This window comes from Mirounga angustirostris, unplaced genomic scaffold (assembly GCF_029215605.1).
Source record: "Mirounga angustirostris isolate CCGP_5_RB_7025 unplaced genomic scaffold, mMirAng1.0.hap1 SCAF_12, whole genome shotgun sequence".
Classification (NCBI taxonomy): Eukaryota; Metazoa; Chordata; class Mammalia; order Carnivora; family Phocidae; genus Mirounga; species Mirounga angustirostris.
The window spans coordinates 70,031,522-70,048,214 of record NW_026991720.1 but is presented as its reverse complement, the minus strand read 5'-3'; the positions used below and the strand labels follow the sequence as shown (position 1 = coordinate 70,048,214).

General features: G+C 38.3%; 1 protein-coding gene across 2 annotated transcripts in view; it reads left to right on the top strand.

Annotated features, from left to right (window-relative positions):
• Positions 1-16,382, top strand: part of VPS50 (VPS50 subunit of EARP/GARPII complex) — a 130,158-nt gene extending 113,776 nt beyond the window's left edge. For both annotated transcript variants that reach the window (XM_045864693.3, XM_064575263.1), the window contains 6 exons: positions 4,292-4,440; positions 5,622-5,718; positions 6,695-6,853; positions 10,861-10,982; positions 12,760-12,949; positions 15,226-16,382. In XM_045864693.3, coding sequence (XP_045720649.1) covers positions 4,292-4,440; positions 5,622-5,718; positions 6,695-6,853; positions 10,861-10,982; positions 12,760-12,949; positions 15,226-15,345 — 837 coding nt within the window. In that variant the 3' untranslated portion in view covers positions 15,346-16,382. The remainder of the gene's footprint in view (positions 1-4,291; positions 4,441-5,621; positions 5,719-6,694; positions 6,854-10,860; positions 10,983-12,759; positions 12,950-15,225) is intronic.
• The last annotated feature ends 311 nt before the right edge of the window (positions 16,383-16,693 follow it).

Here is a 16,693-nt window from a genome sequence, read left to right as displayed (position 1 = left end):
AACAATTCCAGTGATCACTGCAGGAATGTTTTTGTGAAAGAGCTCTGTGAGTAAAGAGGGAGTTCAGCACATTTGAATGGCAGGTAGGTAAGGAGTAGGTAAGGACGGAGTAGGTGAGTGCTTGTGGCCTTTCCTGTATACCCAGAGATAAACTTCATTTCTCTCAGGCCATAGATAAAACCTCTCCTTGCCTTCTGTCACCTTCTAGCACTACTTCCCTCTTCTATCCTAAATTAGCTAGTTAATATCTATATTCACAGGAACTTTTAGTTTTTAAATATATTTTTAGTTTTTATATATATTTATATATAAGTGATAACTAATCATAAAAGAATGAAATTCAAAAGTAACCCTGCTAGTATAAATATGTGGTATTCATGGTATTCAGGGTTATCCTGGTGCTATTTTGAGTTTGAGATTGTGCAATATTGGCAGAAAGTTCACGTCAGTTTGTGTCAGTGTAATGACAGAATATTTTATTTTTTAAAATATTTATTTATTTATTTCAGAGACAGAGACAGAGATAGTGAGAGAGAGGGCAGGAGCAGGGAGAAGAGGGAGAAGCAGACTCCCTGCTGAGCAAGGAGCCCGATGTGGGGCTCGATCCCAGGACCCTGAGATCATGACCTGAGCTGAAGGCAGACGCTTAACTGACTGAGCCACCCAGGCGCCCTTAATTACAGAATATTTTAAAAGAGGGTGTGTTTTGGGCACTTGGGTAGCTCTGTTGGTTGAATGGCTGCCTTCAGCTCAGGTCATGAACCCGGAGTCCTGGGATCAAGTCCCACCTCAGACTCTCTTCTCCCTGCTCCTGCCTTCTCTCTCGCTATCTCTGTCTCTGTCTCTGAAATAAATAAATAAATAATATTTTTAAAAAATAAAATAAAATATTCTGTAATTATATTGACACAAGCTGACGTGAACTTTCTGCCAATATTGCACAATCTCAAACTCAAAATAGAGAAGGGGTGTGATTTTGTTTAGATGATCACATGGCTTCTTTGGGGAGGTAACCTTGAAATAGATCCCTAAAGGAAGAAATAGAGGAGTGAGCCACCAGGATGAGAATTCATTGATTTAACAACATTTATTTAGTGCCTTGTTTATTGAACACTTTATATATGATGTTAGACCCTGTCTGGGAGTTGAGGATACAATTTTGGGTGGGGAGAGAGCAATCCAACAAAACTCCCTACTCGTGTGCAACTTGTTTGCTAGTAGAGAGGGAATATTTTGGAGAAAAGTGTCTCAGGTGGAGGGAACAGGGAATGCAAAGGCCCTGAGGTGGGACCGTCCTTGACGCACAGAGATGAGTATAACTAGAATGAAGCAAGTAGGAGGGTTGGTGATAGATAAAACCAAAGAGATAGCCAGAGCCTAGATCATGTAAGTCCTTTGGATTTTACTCTAAGGAAGACAGGAAGCTGTTGGAAGAGATTTAGCAGAAGAGTTGACATGATCTGCCTTAAATAGGTAAAAGAGAATTATTTTCGCCATAGTGTATCACAGTTAAGGAGAGAGATAAGGTGGCTTGTACCAGTGTTAATGGAAGAAGTAGTGAGACATGGTCAGATTCTGGATGTGTTTTGAAGGTAGACCCATCCAGATTTGTTGATGGATTATAAGTGAGGTAGGACCCAGAGAAGAGTCAACGATGATACCTAACTTCTGGAGAGTGGAGATGGATAAGACTTTTAGGAGGGACACATTTGAGTTCAGTTTTCAGATATGTTAAATGTACCAAAGGTAAGAGAGAGGTCAGGGCTAGCATGTAAATTTTGAGTTCTTGGCATGTGGATGATATTTAAAATGGGAGATGAAATCATCTAGGGAGTAGAATTTGAGTGAGAGAAGTCTGAGGAGTGAACTCTAGGACACTCCAGTGTTTAAAGGTCAGGGAGAAGAAGACAGACTAGCAAAGGAATCTGAGAAGTGGCCAGTAGCATAGGAGAAAAACCAGGAGGGTTTGGTACTCTGGAAAATAAGTGAAGAAAGTTTTTAAGGATTAGCCATGTAGGATGCTACAGTAGTTTAAATAAAATAGGTATTCAGAATTGACTATTGGACTTGGCCATAGGATGCCATTGGGGACCTTGATAACTGTTTCTTTGGAATAAGGCACACAAAAGCCTGATTGGAATGGGCTTGAAAGAGAGTAAGAGGAGAGGAAGTAAAGACTCTCTTACCATCTTCATCAGTTAAACCATTTGAGGGCCTGCTCATGCCAGGAGGCATGCCAAGGTCTTGAGATACAAAGATGATGAAATTGGTCCCAGTGCTCCCAAGAACTCACAGTGAGGTAGAGGGGTCAGGAAACCACAACCGACAAAGTGCACTTGATCCCATGTATAGACATACGTATATGTGTAGGTAACATTAACACAAGTAAGATACTGGGCGCCTGCGTGGCTCAGTTGGTTAAGCGTCTACCTTTGGCTCAGGTTATGATCCCAGGGTCCTAGGATCAAGACCCGCATCAGACTTTCTGCTCAGTGGGGAGCCTGCTTCTCCCTCTCTGCCTGCCACTCCCCCTCCTTGTGCTCTCTCTCTCTCTCTGTCAAATAAATAAATAAAATCTTAAAAAAAAAACCAAAACAGAATTAAGATACTAATTTTTCTTGGGAGGCTGAGAAAGTTACAGAAAGGAGGTAAATATGACCTCAGACTTAAAAGATGAGAAGGACAGAGCTAGGCAGACAAGGAGCAGAGAGCTGGTAAGAGAAAAGTGTCAGGAAGACAGGTATAGGAGGTAGTCCAGTGCAGCTAGATCCTAGGGGCATAGAAGATTACTGGGAAATGAAGCTGGCAAGGTAGCTGGTATCACTGTAAAGGAGTAATATCATAATGACAAGTTTAGGCTTTTGTCTATAAGGAGTGGATAGTTAATTGAGACTTTTAAACCGGGAGTGGTGTGATCACGTCTCCATTTTAGAAAGATCACTTGGGTATTCCAGAAAAATCAGCCAGTGAACTGTGTGCAAAGTGAAGTAGAAATAAGAGAAGCCAGAGGGAGAGGTCTCTATTTGGGGACTGTAAGTTCAGGTAGAAATGCTGTGGGGCCTTGGTCCCGATGAAGCAGTGACAGGGGAAGAAACGAAGGAGAGGTGTGTGCTTAGACATGATGGAGGGGGGAGGGGGGGAAAGACACGAATGATTCCAGGGTTCCTCACTTGGACAGTCTGGTAGATGGTAATTACATAACCACTGGCATTAAATGAAATAGCACAGGCAGCCATACCAAACAGGATGTAGTTTTGTGACTATGTGTGTGTGTGCAGGAGAGGGGTGATTATTTTCCTTTCTAGTAGGAGAAAATAAATAATGGAGCAGCAACATTGATTAACTTGCATAGTTTCCTTATCCTGATCCTCCCTTAGAGAAAGCACAGTTGTTCCCAAAATAACTTTTAAATGCTAATTGAATAATTAGAGATTGAAGAGAAACCATATCTTTTATAGAAGATAGGATATAAAAAAGAACTAAAGAAGAATAAAACCATTTTCTACCTTGGAAGGTTTTATAATGTTTTAGTTCCATTTTGCTAAATTTATAAACCTGTTATGCTCCCAGAATCCTGTGCATTTGATGTCTCTTTCATTCATAAGGCAAGTGTTGGAGATTTGTGACTATATAATTGATTTAAGAAGTAATCTAGATTTACATTTTGTACACTTTTAGACTTGTTTGTATCCAATTTTTGTGCCATAGTTTTCTTGGAGGATCTTAAAGCTCAGTACACCCTGCTTTTCAGGCATCCCTTTCTTTTATTCCCATTAACCATCTTCCTTCTCATCAGTAACATGACCCCAGACGTCTACCAACACAGTTAGCTCAGTTTCAGTTTATAAGTGCTTTTTAGTCCTCTTCTTGAGATATACCAGAGTTACCTTGATTAAAGTGTGGATGTGAAATGGTTAACCACACCATAATTTTGGAATGTGCCAGTTCAGTCCTCCAGAGGCCATCTCTCTTTTCTCATTTCCAGGTTTTCGAAGGGCATCTTACTATTGTCTCTATGAAACATCTGCCAATTCATAAAGATTGCTTGTGTTGGCTGATTTTAGGTCATGCGCAGATAATAGTATATGGAGTTGGATCATTTTCACTTTATAAAAAGGAAATTTCCAGTAGTTAGAAAATATAAAAGAAGGAAAAGAAAGAACAGAAACTAAATGTAATTATATGTATGCCTACAAGTATTTTAATTACAGGTCCAGTTTTGTAAAACCACATGGTTTATTGCTATTAGATTTGATTTCAGGCTGTGTGTGTACATGCGTTGTATTTTCAGGAAGTTTCAGCTGATCCTACTGCCACCCTCACAGCAGCAGAAGAGAGAAAGGAGAAGGTACCAAGTCCACACCTCAGTCACCTAGTGGTTTTGACATCTGGGGATACATTATATGGGCTGGCGGAAAGAGTGGTAGCCACAGAATCCTTGTAAGTTGTTAAAAACCGTTGCTTTGCCTTTAAGTTTTTAAGAAAAGTTATAAAAGTAAGCATTGTATAATTAGATTTCTAGCTGTATCCATCTCCCACTTCTGAGTGTCACTTATATATTTCTGAGAAGTCTATCCTAAAATAGATTACCAGTTGATCTTTAAAACTGCATGGTTGGTTTTCAGTTACATAAATGGAAGAAGGGAAATCTTTTAGGTTTCAGTCTTTAGCAACATGATCCTTGCTTTAAAGTAAAACTTGAGGATCAAGCCCCGCATTGGGCTCCCTGCTTGGTGGGAAGCCCGCTTCTCCCTCTCCCACTCCCCCTGCTTGTGTTCCCTCTCTCTCTGTGTCTCTCTTTGTCAAATAAATAGATAAAATCTTAAAAAAAAAAAAAAGTAAAACTTTAAAAAACACCACATTATAGCATACTTTATATTTTCCTATCAAATTGTGATTCTAGAGAAACTAGTTACGATGTCCGTTTAGTGTTAAATGTAGTCAGCCCTTGACATCAGCAAGAATGCTTCCTGACCTTTATAAATCCCCCAGTTTTTAATACAGGTAAAGCACATGACTTCTTCCTTTAAATGTAGTCCAGTATCAGTTCAGAGTTTTTGTGTACATTACAAAAAATAGAGAAAAAGAGGGCAGCTGCTGGCAATACTCTGGGCAAATGACCCCCTCCTGCACACCAGCCTCCTGACCTGAAGTTCACGTGTGTGTCTCAGCCAAGCTGCAGTTTGCTGCATGAGGTTACTTAGGAGAAGTGCCAGCCAGATGTTAAGTCTGTGAATTCGCCTCTCTGTTCTGTATAATTAAATGGGATCCTTATGGGAAATCCTTTCCAAAAAAAACCTGTTTCGTTTTTTCTTCCGTCTTTTCTGTGATCTGTGCTTCTCTGTCACATGCAGAGCAGCATAGCTCTACACCTTGTGGTTTCCAGAGCAGTTGATCTGAAGTCTCCTTCTTCCACCTCTGCTCACATTCCGTGATAAGCTCAGCAATAACTTTTGGGTAGGTTGTAAATGAGCTGATACAAGGTGGTTCACTCAAGTGGAAAAGAATTTTAATGGTCGAACTTTTGCTTAGAGATCTTAAAGATGACTTATACAGAGAAGTATTGACCAGCCTGTGGATCCTGCACTCTGCTTACGCCGTGGCTTCTTTATTCCCTTTAGGGTATTCTTGGCTGAACAGTTTGAGTTCCTTCAGCCCCATCTGGATGCCGTGATGCCCGCAGTCAAAAAGCCCTTTCTTCAGCAGTTTTATTCTCAGGTCAGAGACACTCTTGGATGTCATTTCAACTGTGAGCACATTATTTGGGTTTTTTGGCTAGTGGCCAGTCTCCAAATTCCAGGAGAGCAATTAGCATACGTTTATTCACTCATGAATTCCTGTATGAAGTACTGAGCACCTCCTATAACTTTTAGTCTAATGCCCATTACAACTGTGTTTACAATAAAGTATGATAAGGGGGAAGAAATGGCAGCAGGGAATTTAACCTTGGCTGGAGGAGGAAAGGGGCATGTGTCATCGGGAGAAGGTTGTCTAGAAAGGCTGTCTGGAGGAAGGATGTTTAAGCCGGGGCAGCCGGCTATGTCGGGAGTATATTGCAAACTAAGGGAATGGCTTACATGAAGACCAGCTGGTGAGAGAGAGCAGGGTGCCTGTCAGCGGCCGAGGAAAAGTCAAACTGTCAGAGCAGGGAAGGGGGCTAGTGGTGAGAGGGATGCCTGGAGGAAGAAGCAGGAGCTGCATGGTACGCAGTGCTCTCAGGCAGGAGGCGGACTCTGTTTCGAGGGTACAGGCAAGGTACCAGAGGATTTGAGACTGGTGAGTGGCATGGTCAGTGTGTAGTTGGCAGCAGTAGATGACAGGCCTGCAGGCAGGGAGACCGGCTTGTAGGCTGTTACAGGTTTACATTTGAGAGATGACGAAATCTTGAGGCGGGGCAGTTGGAGTGGAAATGGAGAGACGTGAAAAACCGTGAGAAATATTTGCTCGTCTCCCTGAAGATCTGTGGTTCTTTTATTGTTGTGTTACCAGTGGCCTCACGTTGATGGGATGTCTCCAAAGTATGTTTTGAGTAAGTCATTTGCCAACGAACTGAAGGGTTTTCATAATTTAAATCTCCAGATATATATGTTTTATTTTTAGATGTGATGTATACTAGAAATAGGCACAGAAGATTTTTTATAAACTTGATACTTTTAGAAAATATTTGTTTTCCTTTTTGTGAAATGTATTTCAGACAGTCTCAACTGCCAGTGAACTACGCAAACCAATTTATTGGATTGTAGCTGGTAAAGCTATTGATTATGAACAGATGCTGCTCCTAATGGCGAATGTGAAGTGGGACGTAAAAGAAATTATGTCACAGCACAACATCTATGTAGATGCACTGCTAAAGGCAAGTACACAGAAACACCTTTGTTTTTTTTTTAAGATTTTATTTATTTATTTGAGAGAGAGAATGAGAGAGAGAGCATGAGAGGGAGTAGGGTCAGAGGGAGAAGCAGACTCCCTGTCGAGCAGGGAGCCCGATGTGGGACTTGATCCTGTGACTCCAGGATCATGACCTGAGCCGAAGGCAGTCGCTTAACCAACTGAGCCACCCAGGCGCCCCAGAAACACCTTTGTTAAAGACGAGTCTACCAGGAGAACTGTTTCTATCATTGCCCTTGCTCTGAAGTAGTGAGATTATAGTTATTACCACATTGCTAGCATCATGATATTAAAGCCCCTGAATCAGAATAGACTTCCTTTTTGAATTTTGTGTTCTTTTAGACCCAAGAATTCTTCGTAGATTTTTTTGGTTTTTGCTCCCTAATTTCCCATCTTGAATTAGAGTTTGATTGGCATGTCTTGGCTGATTTTCATATTAAATAATTTCAGTAACCATGACTGTGGTGACAAGAAGATATTTCTGTAGTTGTGTAGATTTATTAGTAAGAGACCAGGCCCCTGATTATTCCATTGTTGTTGTTGTTTTTCCAGAAATCACTTTACTTTTGCAATGTGTCATGCAAACACCTTTGCATTTAAAACTTACATTTAAAAGTTTTCTGGAAAGACTTGTACATTTTTTGTCATTTATGAATCAAGAGAGATTTGTAGATCACCTGACGTGTGCCACACACTGATCTAGGTGCTGACAACATAGTTGTGAATTAAGGAACTTACATGCCCTCAGAGAATTTACATGCCAGTACGAAGACAGCAGTAAAGACATAAATTAAGGGGCGCCTGGGTGGCTCAGTCGTTAAGCGTCTGCCTTCGGCTCGGGTCATGATCCCAGGGTCCTGGGATCAAACCCCGCATCAGGCTCCCGGCTCGGCGGGGAGCCTGCTTCTCCCTCTCCCACTCCCCCTGCTTGTGTTCCCTCTATCGCTGTGTCTCTCTCTGTCAAATAAATAAATAAAATCTTTAAAAAAAAAAAAGACATAAATTAAGATAAAATATCTCAGATAATGAATAGCCCTGTGAAAAAGTAAATAAGCAGCAGAAAAGGGATAGAGTGGCAGGGTGTGGGTTGGGGGCAATATTGTTTATTTATGTTGTCAGAGAAGGGGATACTTACCAGGAGATAAAGTGAGAGTTGGGGAGAGGCCCGAAGGAAGCAAGAAGATGAGCCATGTGGATGTCTGAGGTGAGAAAAGGGCATCTGAGGAGATGAAAACTGCTTTCAGAAAAGTCTTGTTTTTCATATTTGTCAGTGAAAAGAAAATTGGCCCTTCTTAAGCTCCTGACTTTTATCTTGTTCACACAAACATTCTTACCTGCTTAGTCCAGGGCAACAGATGGTAGCCGGGACACTTGCGAACCAGTAAGCAAAGCCAGAGATCAAAACAGAGATAGCAGCGGAATTCATCATCTCTCTGCCTGGTGCCCTTCTCGAGCTCTGTGATGGAGACTGCAAGACCCTCCCCAGACTCGAACTAAGGGTGGGAGATCAGTTAGCAGTGTCTAGGGGTTACTGTCGGGTCTGAGGCTAAGTGACAAGGCTGCTCTGTAATTGCCACCCTGGGAGAACTTTGATTTCTAGACTCCCCATGAGATTTCAATTGGGAATTTTAATTTGGAATATGATAGACAAATGTAATTTATAAATAATCACATACCCTTTTTTTTTTTTACAATTTTGTTTTTGAAAAGTTTATTTTTTATGGCATGCTAACCATGGTACTCATAGGGATGCAAGAAGAGAGATTTCTGCACTCAGTGAATATATATACTAGTAGGAGACTACTTGCTTTAGTTCTTCTTGTTTTTTTGTGTTTTTTTAAAAGACATTTATTTATTTATTATTTATTTATTTATTTATTTATTTATTTATTTATTTATTTGAGAGAGAGAGAGAACGTGCACCACAAGCAGGGAGAGGGAGAGAGAATCTTGAGCAGATTCAGCACTGAGCTGGACATGGGGCTGAGATCATGACAGCCAAAACGAAGAGTCAGATACTCAACCAATTGAGCCGCCCAGGTGCCCCTGATTATTTTTAATTATAAGAAACATTAATATTGTAAGAAAGAACCAAGTTTATTCAGGTTATTAACCTGAACCCAGTTTTTAGCAGCTTAAAACCTTCTTTCCTAAGGAAGCTTTTATATAACTTTTTTTTTTTTTTTCTTTTTTTGAGAGAGAGCATGAGCAGGGAGAGAGGCAGAGGGAGAGGGAGAAGCAGGCTCCCCGCCGAGCCAGGAGCCCGATGTGGGGCTCGATCCCAGGACCCCGGGGTCATGACCTGAGCCGAAAGCAGACGCTTAACCATCTGAGCCACCCAGGCGCCCCGCTTTTATATAACTTTTATTCAATTACTTTTCCAAGTCCAAACTTTTAGGTAAAAAGCAATCTGCATTTATTGGCCCCAAAAAATCTTAAGTAAAATGAAATGGTTTTATTGTTCATTTAACAACATTCTTGAACATTGAATTTAGCAGTGAGTAGAATGACATTGTTTACAGTTAGTATATCACTGTATTTTTTTTTTTTAAGATTTTATTTATTTATTTGAGAGAGAGAGAGAGTTGAGCAGGAGGGGAGGGGAAGAGGGAGAGGGAGCAGCAGATTCCCTGTTGAGCAAGGAGTCCCAAGGCGGTCTCCATCCCAGGACCTTGGGATCCTGATCAGAGCCAAAGGCAGACGCTTAAGCAACTGAGCCACCCAGACGCCACAGCATATAACTTTATTTTTAAAATATTAGTGGAAAGTACTGAATCATGACTGGAAATCTAAAGCAGAGTTTACTGCGGTGAAGCATAAATGCAATAGCAAATACTAGTGTTCTACTAGATTCATAAAATGAAAAGGATGAAGAACACTTATTTATTTAGCTTTGATTTTCAAAAGTAAGCTTAGTGAATTAAAAATTCACTTTTTCATAAATAATTAAAAGCATTTAACTGTCAAAAATAAATCAAAAAAATTGTGATTAGCAAAATAGCAAAAGGATAATAAGTAATCATGTGGTAACTTGAGTGGTGATGATTAGATTTTTTTTTTTCCTCCTGTGTGTTATTAGAGAATTTGAACACATGTCACTCTTGACTTGTTAAGCATTATGTAGCTGCTGTCCTGAGGAAACTAAAGGAAAGAATGTCATTTTAAACCTTGTTAAATTTATTTGAAATGTATTGTCAGGGAAGGAGCGATAGCATTTACTTTTGTAAATGAACATATTTAGTTGGCAGTAGTCCAGAGAAACTAGAAATACATTTATTGAAGGGTAGACTGTTTGCTTTCATGTGATTGTTAGAATTTGTCTAAATTAGTTACATATATTTTTATTTTTAGTGGAGAGGTATCATAAAAGTTCCTAATAAGTAATGAAAATACTCAGTTTTTCTGTAGGAAACAGGAAGTATTTTATGTTTTATTTTTTCCTTTGCACTAAAAATTTGCAGCTATTACATGACTTTCAAATCATTTGGAATATAATAATTTATTTACTTTTAAAGAATGTTTAGGAAAGAGGATAATTTATCCAATTGTTCTCTAAGGAGTGTAGCCTCAAATTACAAATGGTTCACGGTTCACTCTGAGATGAAAGCTTATCAAAATATTTTTTTAAATGGGTTTCTTGAAGATAATTTTAAAGACATACTAGGTTATTAAGCTCTTTTAATCCATACCGGCAGTCCTAGAAAAATTTGAGATGAAGAAGCATTTGAACTTTGTTAGCATTGTTTAATCTGTTAATGACACTTATTTCTTTTGAGATGAAATGTACTGTGTACTCTGTATCACAACATATTCAATGTGAGATACTTAAAAGTCCAAGTTATCTTTTGTATTCTCTTGTTTTACTCAGTTTGATTCTGAGTCTTTCTATATCTTCTTCTTTGCCGGGAAGATTGGAAAGCAATGTGGCACTATAATTATATCCACATATGGCCATGATTTTTGTCTTCTTAGGAATTTGAGCAGTTTAACAGGAGGTTAAATGAGGTTTCTAAGAGAGTTCGGATACCCCTGCCCGTGTCTAATATACTTTGGGAACACTGTATACGGCTGGCCAACAGAACTATTGTGGAGGGGTAAGTTTTCATGAAAACATTATCTGAGTCTTCAATGATAAATCATAATATATGGATCACATTGTATGTTGTCATTACTGGAGAGAATAGGTAGAGAAAGTCATAGATGGCAGATAGTCCTATAATAATTCAGGTTTGACTTTAGAACATAATTGAAGAAACCTTAAACCCCACTGTGCCTCCTCTGTCTGTGCTTTCTTTTCTCAGGGGTAACCTAGAACCAGCTAGTAGGGGAGAGTGGAAAGTAGCATCTCATGGTTATCTGAAAGTTAAACTCATAATAATTATTATTACTTAATGATATAATTATTATGATTATGCATAACACATATTGAGCACTATGTGTCATTTACTGGATCAAGCACTTCACAGGATTATATCACCAAATCCTAACATAAACTCTTTGATAGAACCATTATTCTCTCTGTTTTATCAAGGAGAAAACCTCAGAAAAATCAAGGTTTAGAGAGATTAAGTAACTTGTCCAAGTTGACACAGTTTTCAAACACCAAGAAGGTTTATGAACTTCTGATGGCAAAATCAGGCCTCATAACCACTATGTCTGTTAGTGGTATCATTATTATATCATTGTAAACTGTATAAATCTTTCATATGTTGAGTTTAAAGATGTATCAGTACTAATTTTCCCACTTACTCAGCTTATTATGTCTAGAATATAAACTATCTTTGGAAAGCAAGCCGCTGTCTCAAAGACCATTCACAGTGGTCTGGAATTGCACATCAGTTGAATTTCCACACTATCATTTATCTGATTTCTTTTCAGTTCTTCTTTGATATAAAGAAGAATGTTATTAGAGAGTGGGAAGGTGACAGTGACAAGCTGACAACAGTTTTGGCACTCTGTATTGAAACCAACGGTGCTGGAAATCACAGAATGGCTCTGTGTCAAGAGTCACAACTGAAGAGTATTTTTAATAAATTTGTTTAATAAAGTAGAAAAGTGAATAATGTTATATTACTGTACAAAACACTTTTTATTAAAACAAAAAACAAACCCGGTCACTTCAAACAATACGCTCTTCAGTGTCCTTGCAAATTTCCTTAGGGGGAAGTACTGCATTCCTAGGGTTGGATTCTCCACATTTTGTATTATTGAAGGAATGAGACACTGACTTCTGAGTAATAACATGTTGTACTCTTAGGGTTAATACATTCTTATTACTACTCCACCTTAGAACACACAGTTTTTTAGTAGTGAGGGGTGTCAGAATAAGTCTATAAGGTTTATGACAAGTATGTATATCCCTTTTTTTGCTTATATGCTCACACGTTTCTTAGGTTCAGCTGACAGTCCATGGGGAAATTACTGCTTTTGTTTCTTTGCATCCAGTAGTTACAATATTGAACAGTTTTATGAAACTAAGATTCGTTTGGAGTATTCCTGGCTCAATTTTTATAAATAATTCTTGGCAACCAGATTTACGGGAAGACCAGTTTAACTTTCTTACAGATGATTCTGTTAATTGACTGGGGGTGGGGGAAACTATAGTCTGTGGAGCTGCAAAGAACTTCAGAAGTTATTAGATCTCTTTGCTTTGCAAATGAGGAAGCTGAGGCCCCGTAGGTAAAATGACAGCTGAGTGCCAGGGCCCCAACACAGCCCAGTCCTTCTGACACAAGGCTCCTGTGCTCTTTTCCCTGGAATCCTCTCGTTTCTGAAGAATCTGTCCAGATATGGGTTAAAGAAGAGTTTAAGTACCTACAGGTTTCTTTTTCCATCCCATCATTTCTGGTTTTTTATTATTGTGTATCTTAGATATGCCAACGTCAAGAAGTGTAGTAATGAGGGTCGTGCCTTGATGCAATTGGATTTTCAACAGTTTTTAATGAAACTTGAAAAACTAACAGATATTAGACCCATTCCTGATAAAGAATTTGTGGAAACCTATATTAAAGCCTACTATCTAACCGAGAATGACATGGAACGCTGGATCAAAGAGCACAGGGTGAGAGCTGGAAAACAGTTAATTAAGTTTTTATTCCTTTTCCTTTGTGCTGTTCTTGTCTGGTGTATTATATAATTCAAAATCATGAGAGTGAAATATAAAGCATCAGCTGATTCTTTGCCATATTCACACTGTGTCTATGCAGTGCCCTTTGCGTAATCGAATCCTTTTGAGATCTTTCTGAACTGCAGCAGTAATTATCTGGAATGGTAGCCAGAGTCTGAACTTTAGCTGTGTTTATCCTGCAACTGTGTTGTGGGAGAAGGCTGAAGTTGGTTACCATCAAGACAAATTGAAGACAGCAACATTGAAGGGATTCACAAGCTAACGCCTGTTATATAACTTAAACCTTGTAGCTCTCAACAGTGAGTTGCTGTCATCCTGACCACACTGACATATATTAGTGATGATTGAATATATTAATATTTAAATGGCTAAATTTAACTTCCTCCTACATTAGATTTTACCTTGAGTATAGATGTGATTATTTTTCTTTTGTGTGGCTATAAAAATAAGTAGAGAAAAGTATTATTTATTAAGTGTTATTTAGGATGCTGAATTTTTGACACAGTTCAACTCAACATCAACATCTATCACCAGAGCATGCTCAGTATGGGGAGCTTTCCTAATATGATTGTTCTATCGTTTGTCTAGGTAGGCAGTATGGGAAGACAGATTTAATGAAAATATGGGAAGTATTAAAATTATCACCTCATTTTATTCCTTCAGTAACTCTAGTGATCACATTTACTTATGCTATAAACATCATGGGTAAAAGCTAAGTAAATTTTTATTTCATTTGACTGGGTGAGGAAATAAGGAATTATTTATACTTTATCAGCCCCATCCAGTCTGATTTTGAAACTCTAGAAAAATGAAATGAATATTAGCCTGAATTTTGTGGAAATGTGCCCACTGTGGGTCAGTTTCATATCTTTAGAAGCAAAATAGAAATGTACATATTATTTTCAGTGATTTTTATCAGTACACCAGAATTGAGAAAAATGTCGTCCCTTTTAGTCCCATTGACTTCTGACATTTGAAAACCAGAATGCTAAACGCAGGAACAGATGGACTGCTGAATGTTGCTGGAATCCATTTAGTAAAGTAAGCTGTAAACACTTAGAGGTTGCTACTGAGGAAGGTATTTAGGGAAAGAGTACAAGTAACTGAGGAGAAAAAGCACAGCTCTTAGATATCCATTATTTGATGCAAGAAAGATACCAACTTTTGGGTTTCCTCTTTTAATATAGTGCACCAAAATTTTTAGCTTAGCATTTTGTGAGAACTTTAACTAGCTGATATTTGTAATTCGGTGAAATTTTCTCAGGAGCCAACTATTCTGTCTTCCAGGACAGTGTCTGGCTCAGTGCTTGATGACAGTGGATACTTGTTAAATGTTGACTGATTAAGAGAATTTATCAGATGCTAGCAGGTGCTCTCAGAGCTCAGATACACAAACTGAATAGTTTGCTGAATTTTTAAAGTGAACTTTTTATCATATTTTGAAATTGTGCTATCTTTAGGTGGTTACCTCCAGTGAAGACAGATGACTTTTCTTCTTAGATGATAGTATAAAACTCTCTCTTTTCCTTATCTGAACTCTTGTTATTCATCCTCCAGAACGAGATCAATATGCAAACCTTTCTGGTGAATCCCTATTCATTCTTTTCCTAGGAACTCATTATCTGAAATTCAGGAACCAAATAGATTTGTACAGCATAAAAGATTTAGTCTTAATTTTACTTACTAGCTATAATGACAATATGAGGGTTTAAAAGCCAGTAGCTTTCTGATCTTTGTTACCTTACTCATTTATCATATTTCAGAAAAGTTGTTCTATGGTTAGAGATTTTTTTCCTTTCACTTAAAATGTTTGCAAAATGTAGAGTGCCAGAAAATAACTATTTAGTAGCATTTTAAAATTTTGAGAGGTTAATATATTTTAATAACTTAATAAAGACTGTCACAGAAACAAGCATAAAGTGTGTGGTCTTAAAAGTAGCAAAAGCACAGGCATGTCAGATTACTCTGCCATATTGAAGAGATTCTAGTCCTTTCTGTTTTGATGTATCCTGCGGCGTCCTTATTGTTATTACGGCTGAGTAAACAACTTGTTTCCATGTCTCAAACTATAATTTCCTCTGCTTTTCACTGATTTGTAGTGCTCGGTCACTATCCACTGAAAACTGAGTATCTGCCTGTTCTTTCCTTGCATTGATCAAATACATGTCTTTCAGTGTACTAAATTTGGATCTTTTTTTTTTCTCGAGCAGGAGTATTCAACGAAGCAGTTGACCAATCTGGTAAATGTTTGCCTGGGATCCCATATCAATAAGAAAGCAAGACAAAAACTTCTAGCTGCTATAGATGATATAGATAGACCCAAAAGATAATGAACACATTCTTTTTTCTCAATGGCATTGATCTTCTCTCAACATATATGACATGAAAGCCAATTTTTCATGCACTCCTGACTATTGTCTGCTAAGAAATCTTTGTGCATGTTCTTTCCAACTGGAAAGTGGAAAACACTGAAGTTCGTGTGGTGTTCTCAAATGACTTTTATATGCTCTGATCCTTCTCTTCAACTTTTAGTCTCATTTGTTGTATTCTTTTTCTGAAATGATATCATTGCCTTGTCATAAGTATTGTTATGTGACTACAGTTATACATTTTACTGAAGAATGCACTGTAAGTATATAATTAGAAGGAACAGTGATAATGCATCCATGGGCAGTTTTTGGAGAATGAATTTATGTTGGTATTTTTTTACCCTCTCTACTTGGTTCTTAATACATAAGTGAGAGGGTTTTGTACAGTATCTCCTAATTATGAGCACTGCATGAGAATTGAAAAGTACATGTAAGCAAAATAGCTGAAAAATCAGTATGTTCTCTGTGTTTTTAAATGTCAGAGTTTATGTCGGGGTTAATTTGGTTATAACAGTGATCATAAATGATGAAATTGAATAAATATTATACTCTACCACGGTCCGCCTATGTAAGACTAAATTTTGATATTGTTCCACGGCAGGCAGAATTTATGAAACTGTAACAGAACTTTTCAGTGTGTTCTAACAATTTTAATGATCTTACATCCTGGTACCAGTGGTGAAAAGTAATTTCATTGGATGTACCTTTTCAGAGCCTGAGTAGCACCCAGAATAGTGATTATGGGATTTTTTTTTTTCTTTTCTTTTTCTTTTTTTTTTTTTTAATATGGGACATTTTTTCACATAAGCGTTGTTCTCTTTGAATTCTGCTTCTGTCTTAAGACAGGAAAACCTGGCTTAGCTGAGTTAGGGGAAGAACTGTTAGTAGTCAAGCATAAGTTTATGGTCATATGTTCACCTTTCTTAGAGATCTGCTTTGTATCACAGATGTAAAATAATGTGATCTAGCTAGGAATAAACTTTGGAACTCAGTCTTTAGTAACTGTGTACTTTGCTTTGAAACCAGAGATCTTCTGTCAACATATACGACATAAAAATCAGTTTCCCATTCACTCCTGCCAACTATCTTTTACGGAATTTTTTGCATGTTCTTTGTGACTGGAGAGTAGAAGACTCTTAAGTTTGTGTGGTTTTGGTCCAGGTGTACTGGGCATGACCTATAACATCAGTAGCTCCCAGAATCCTGAAGCATCATCCCATGAGAAATGGGCCTTGTGTCCTGTGAGTCTTCTGGGAACTGAGATGCGGAAGTGGAGGGCGAAGGGTGGTACGTGATCAAGCATAGAGGC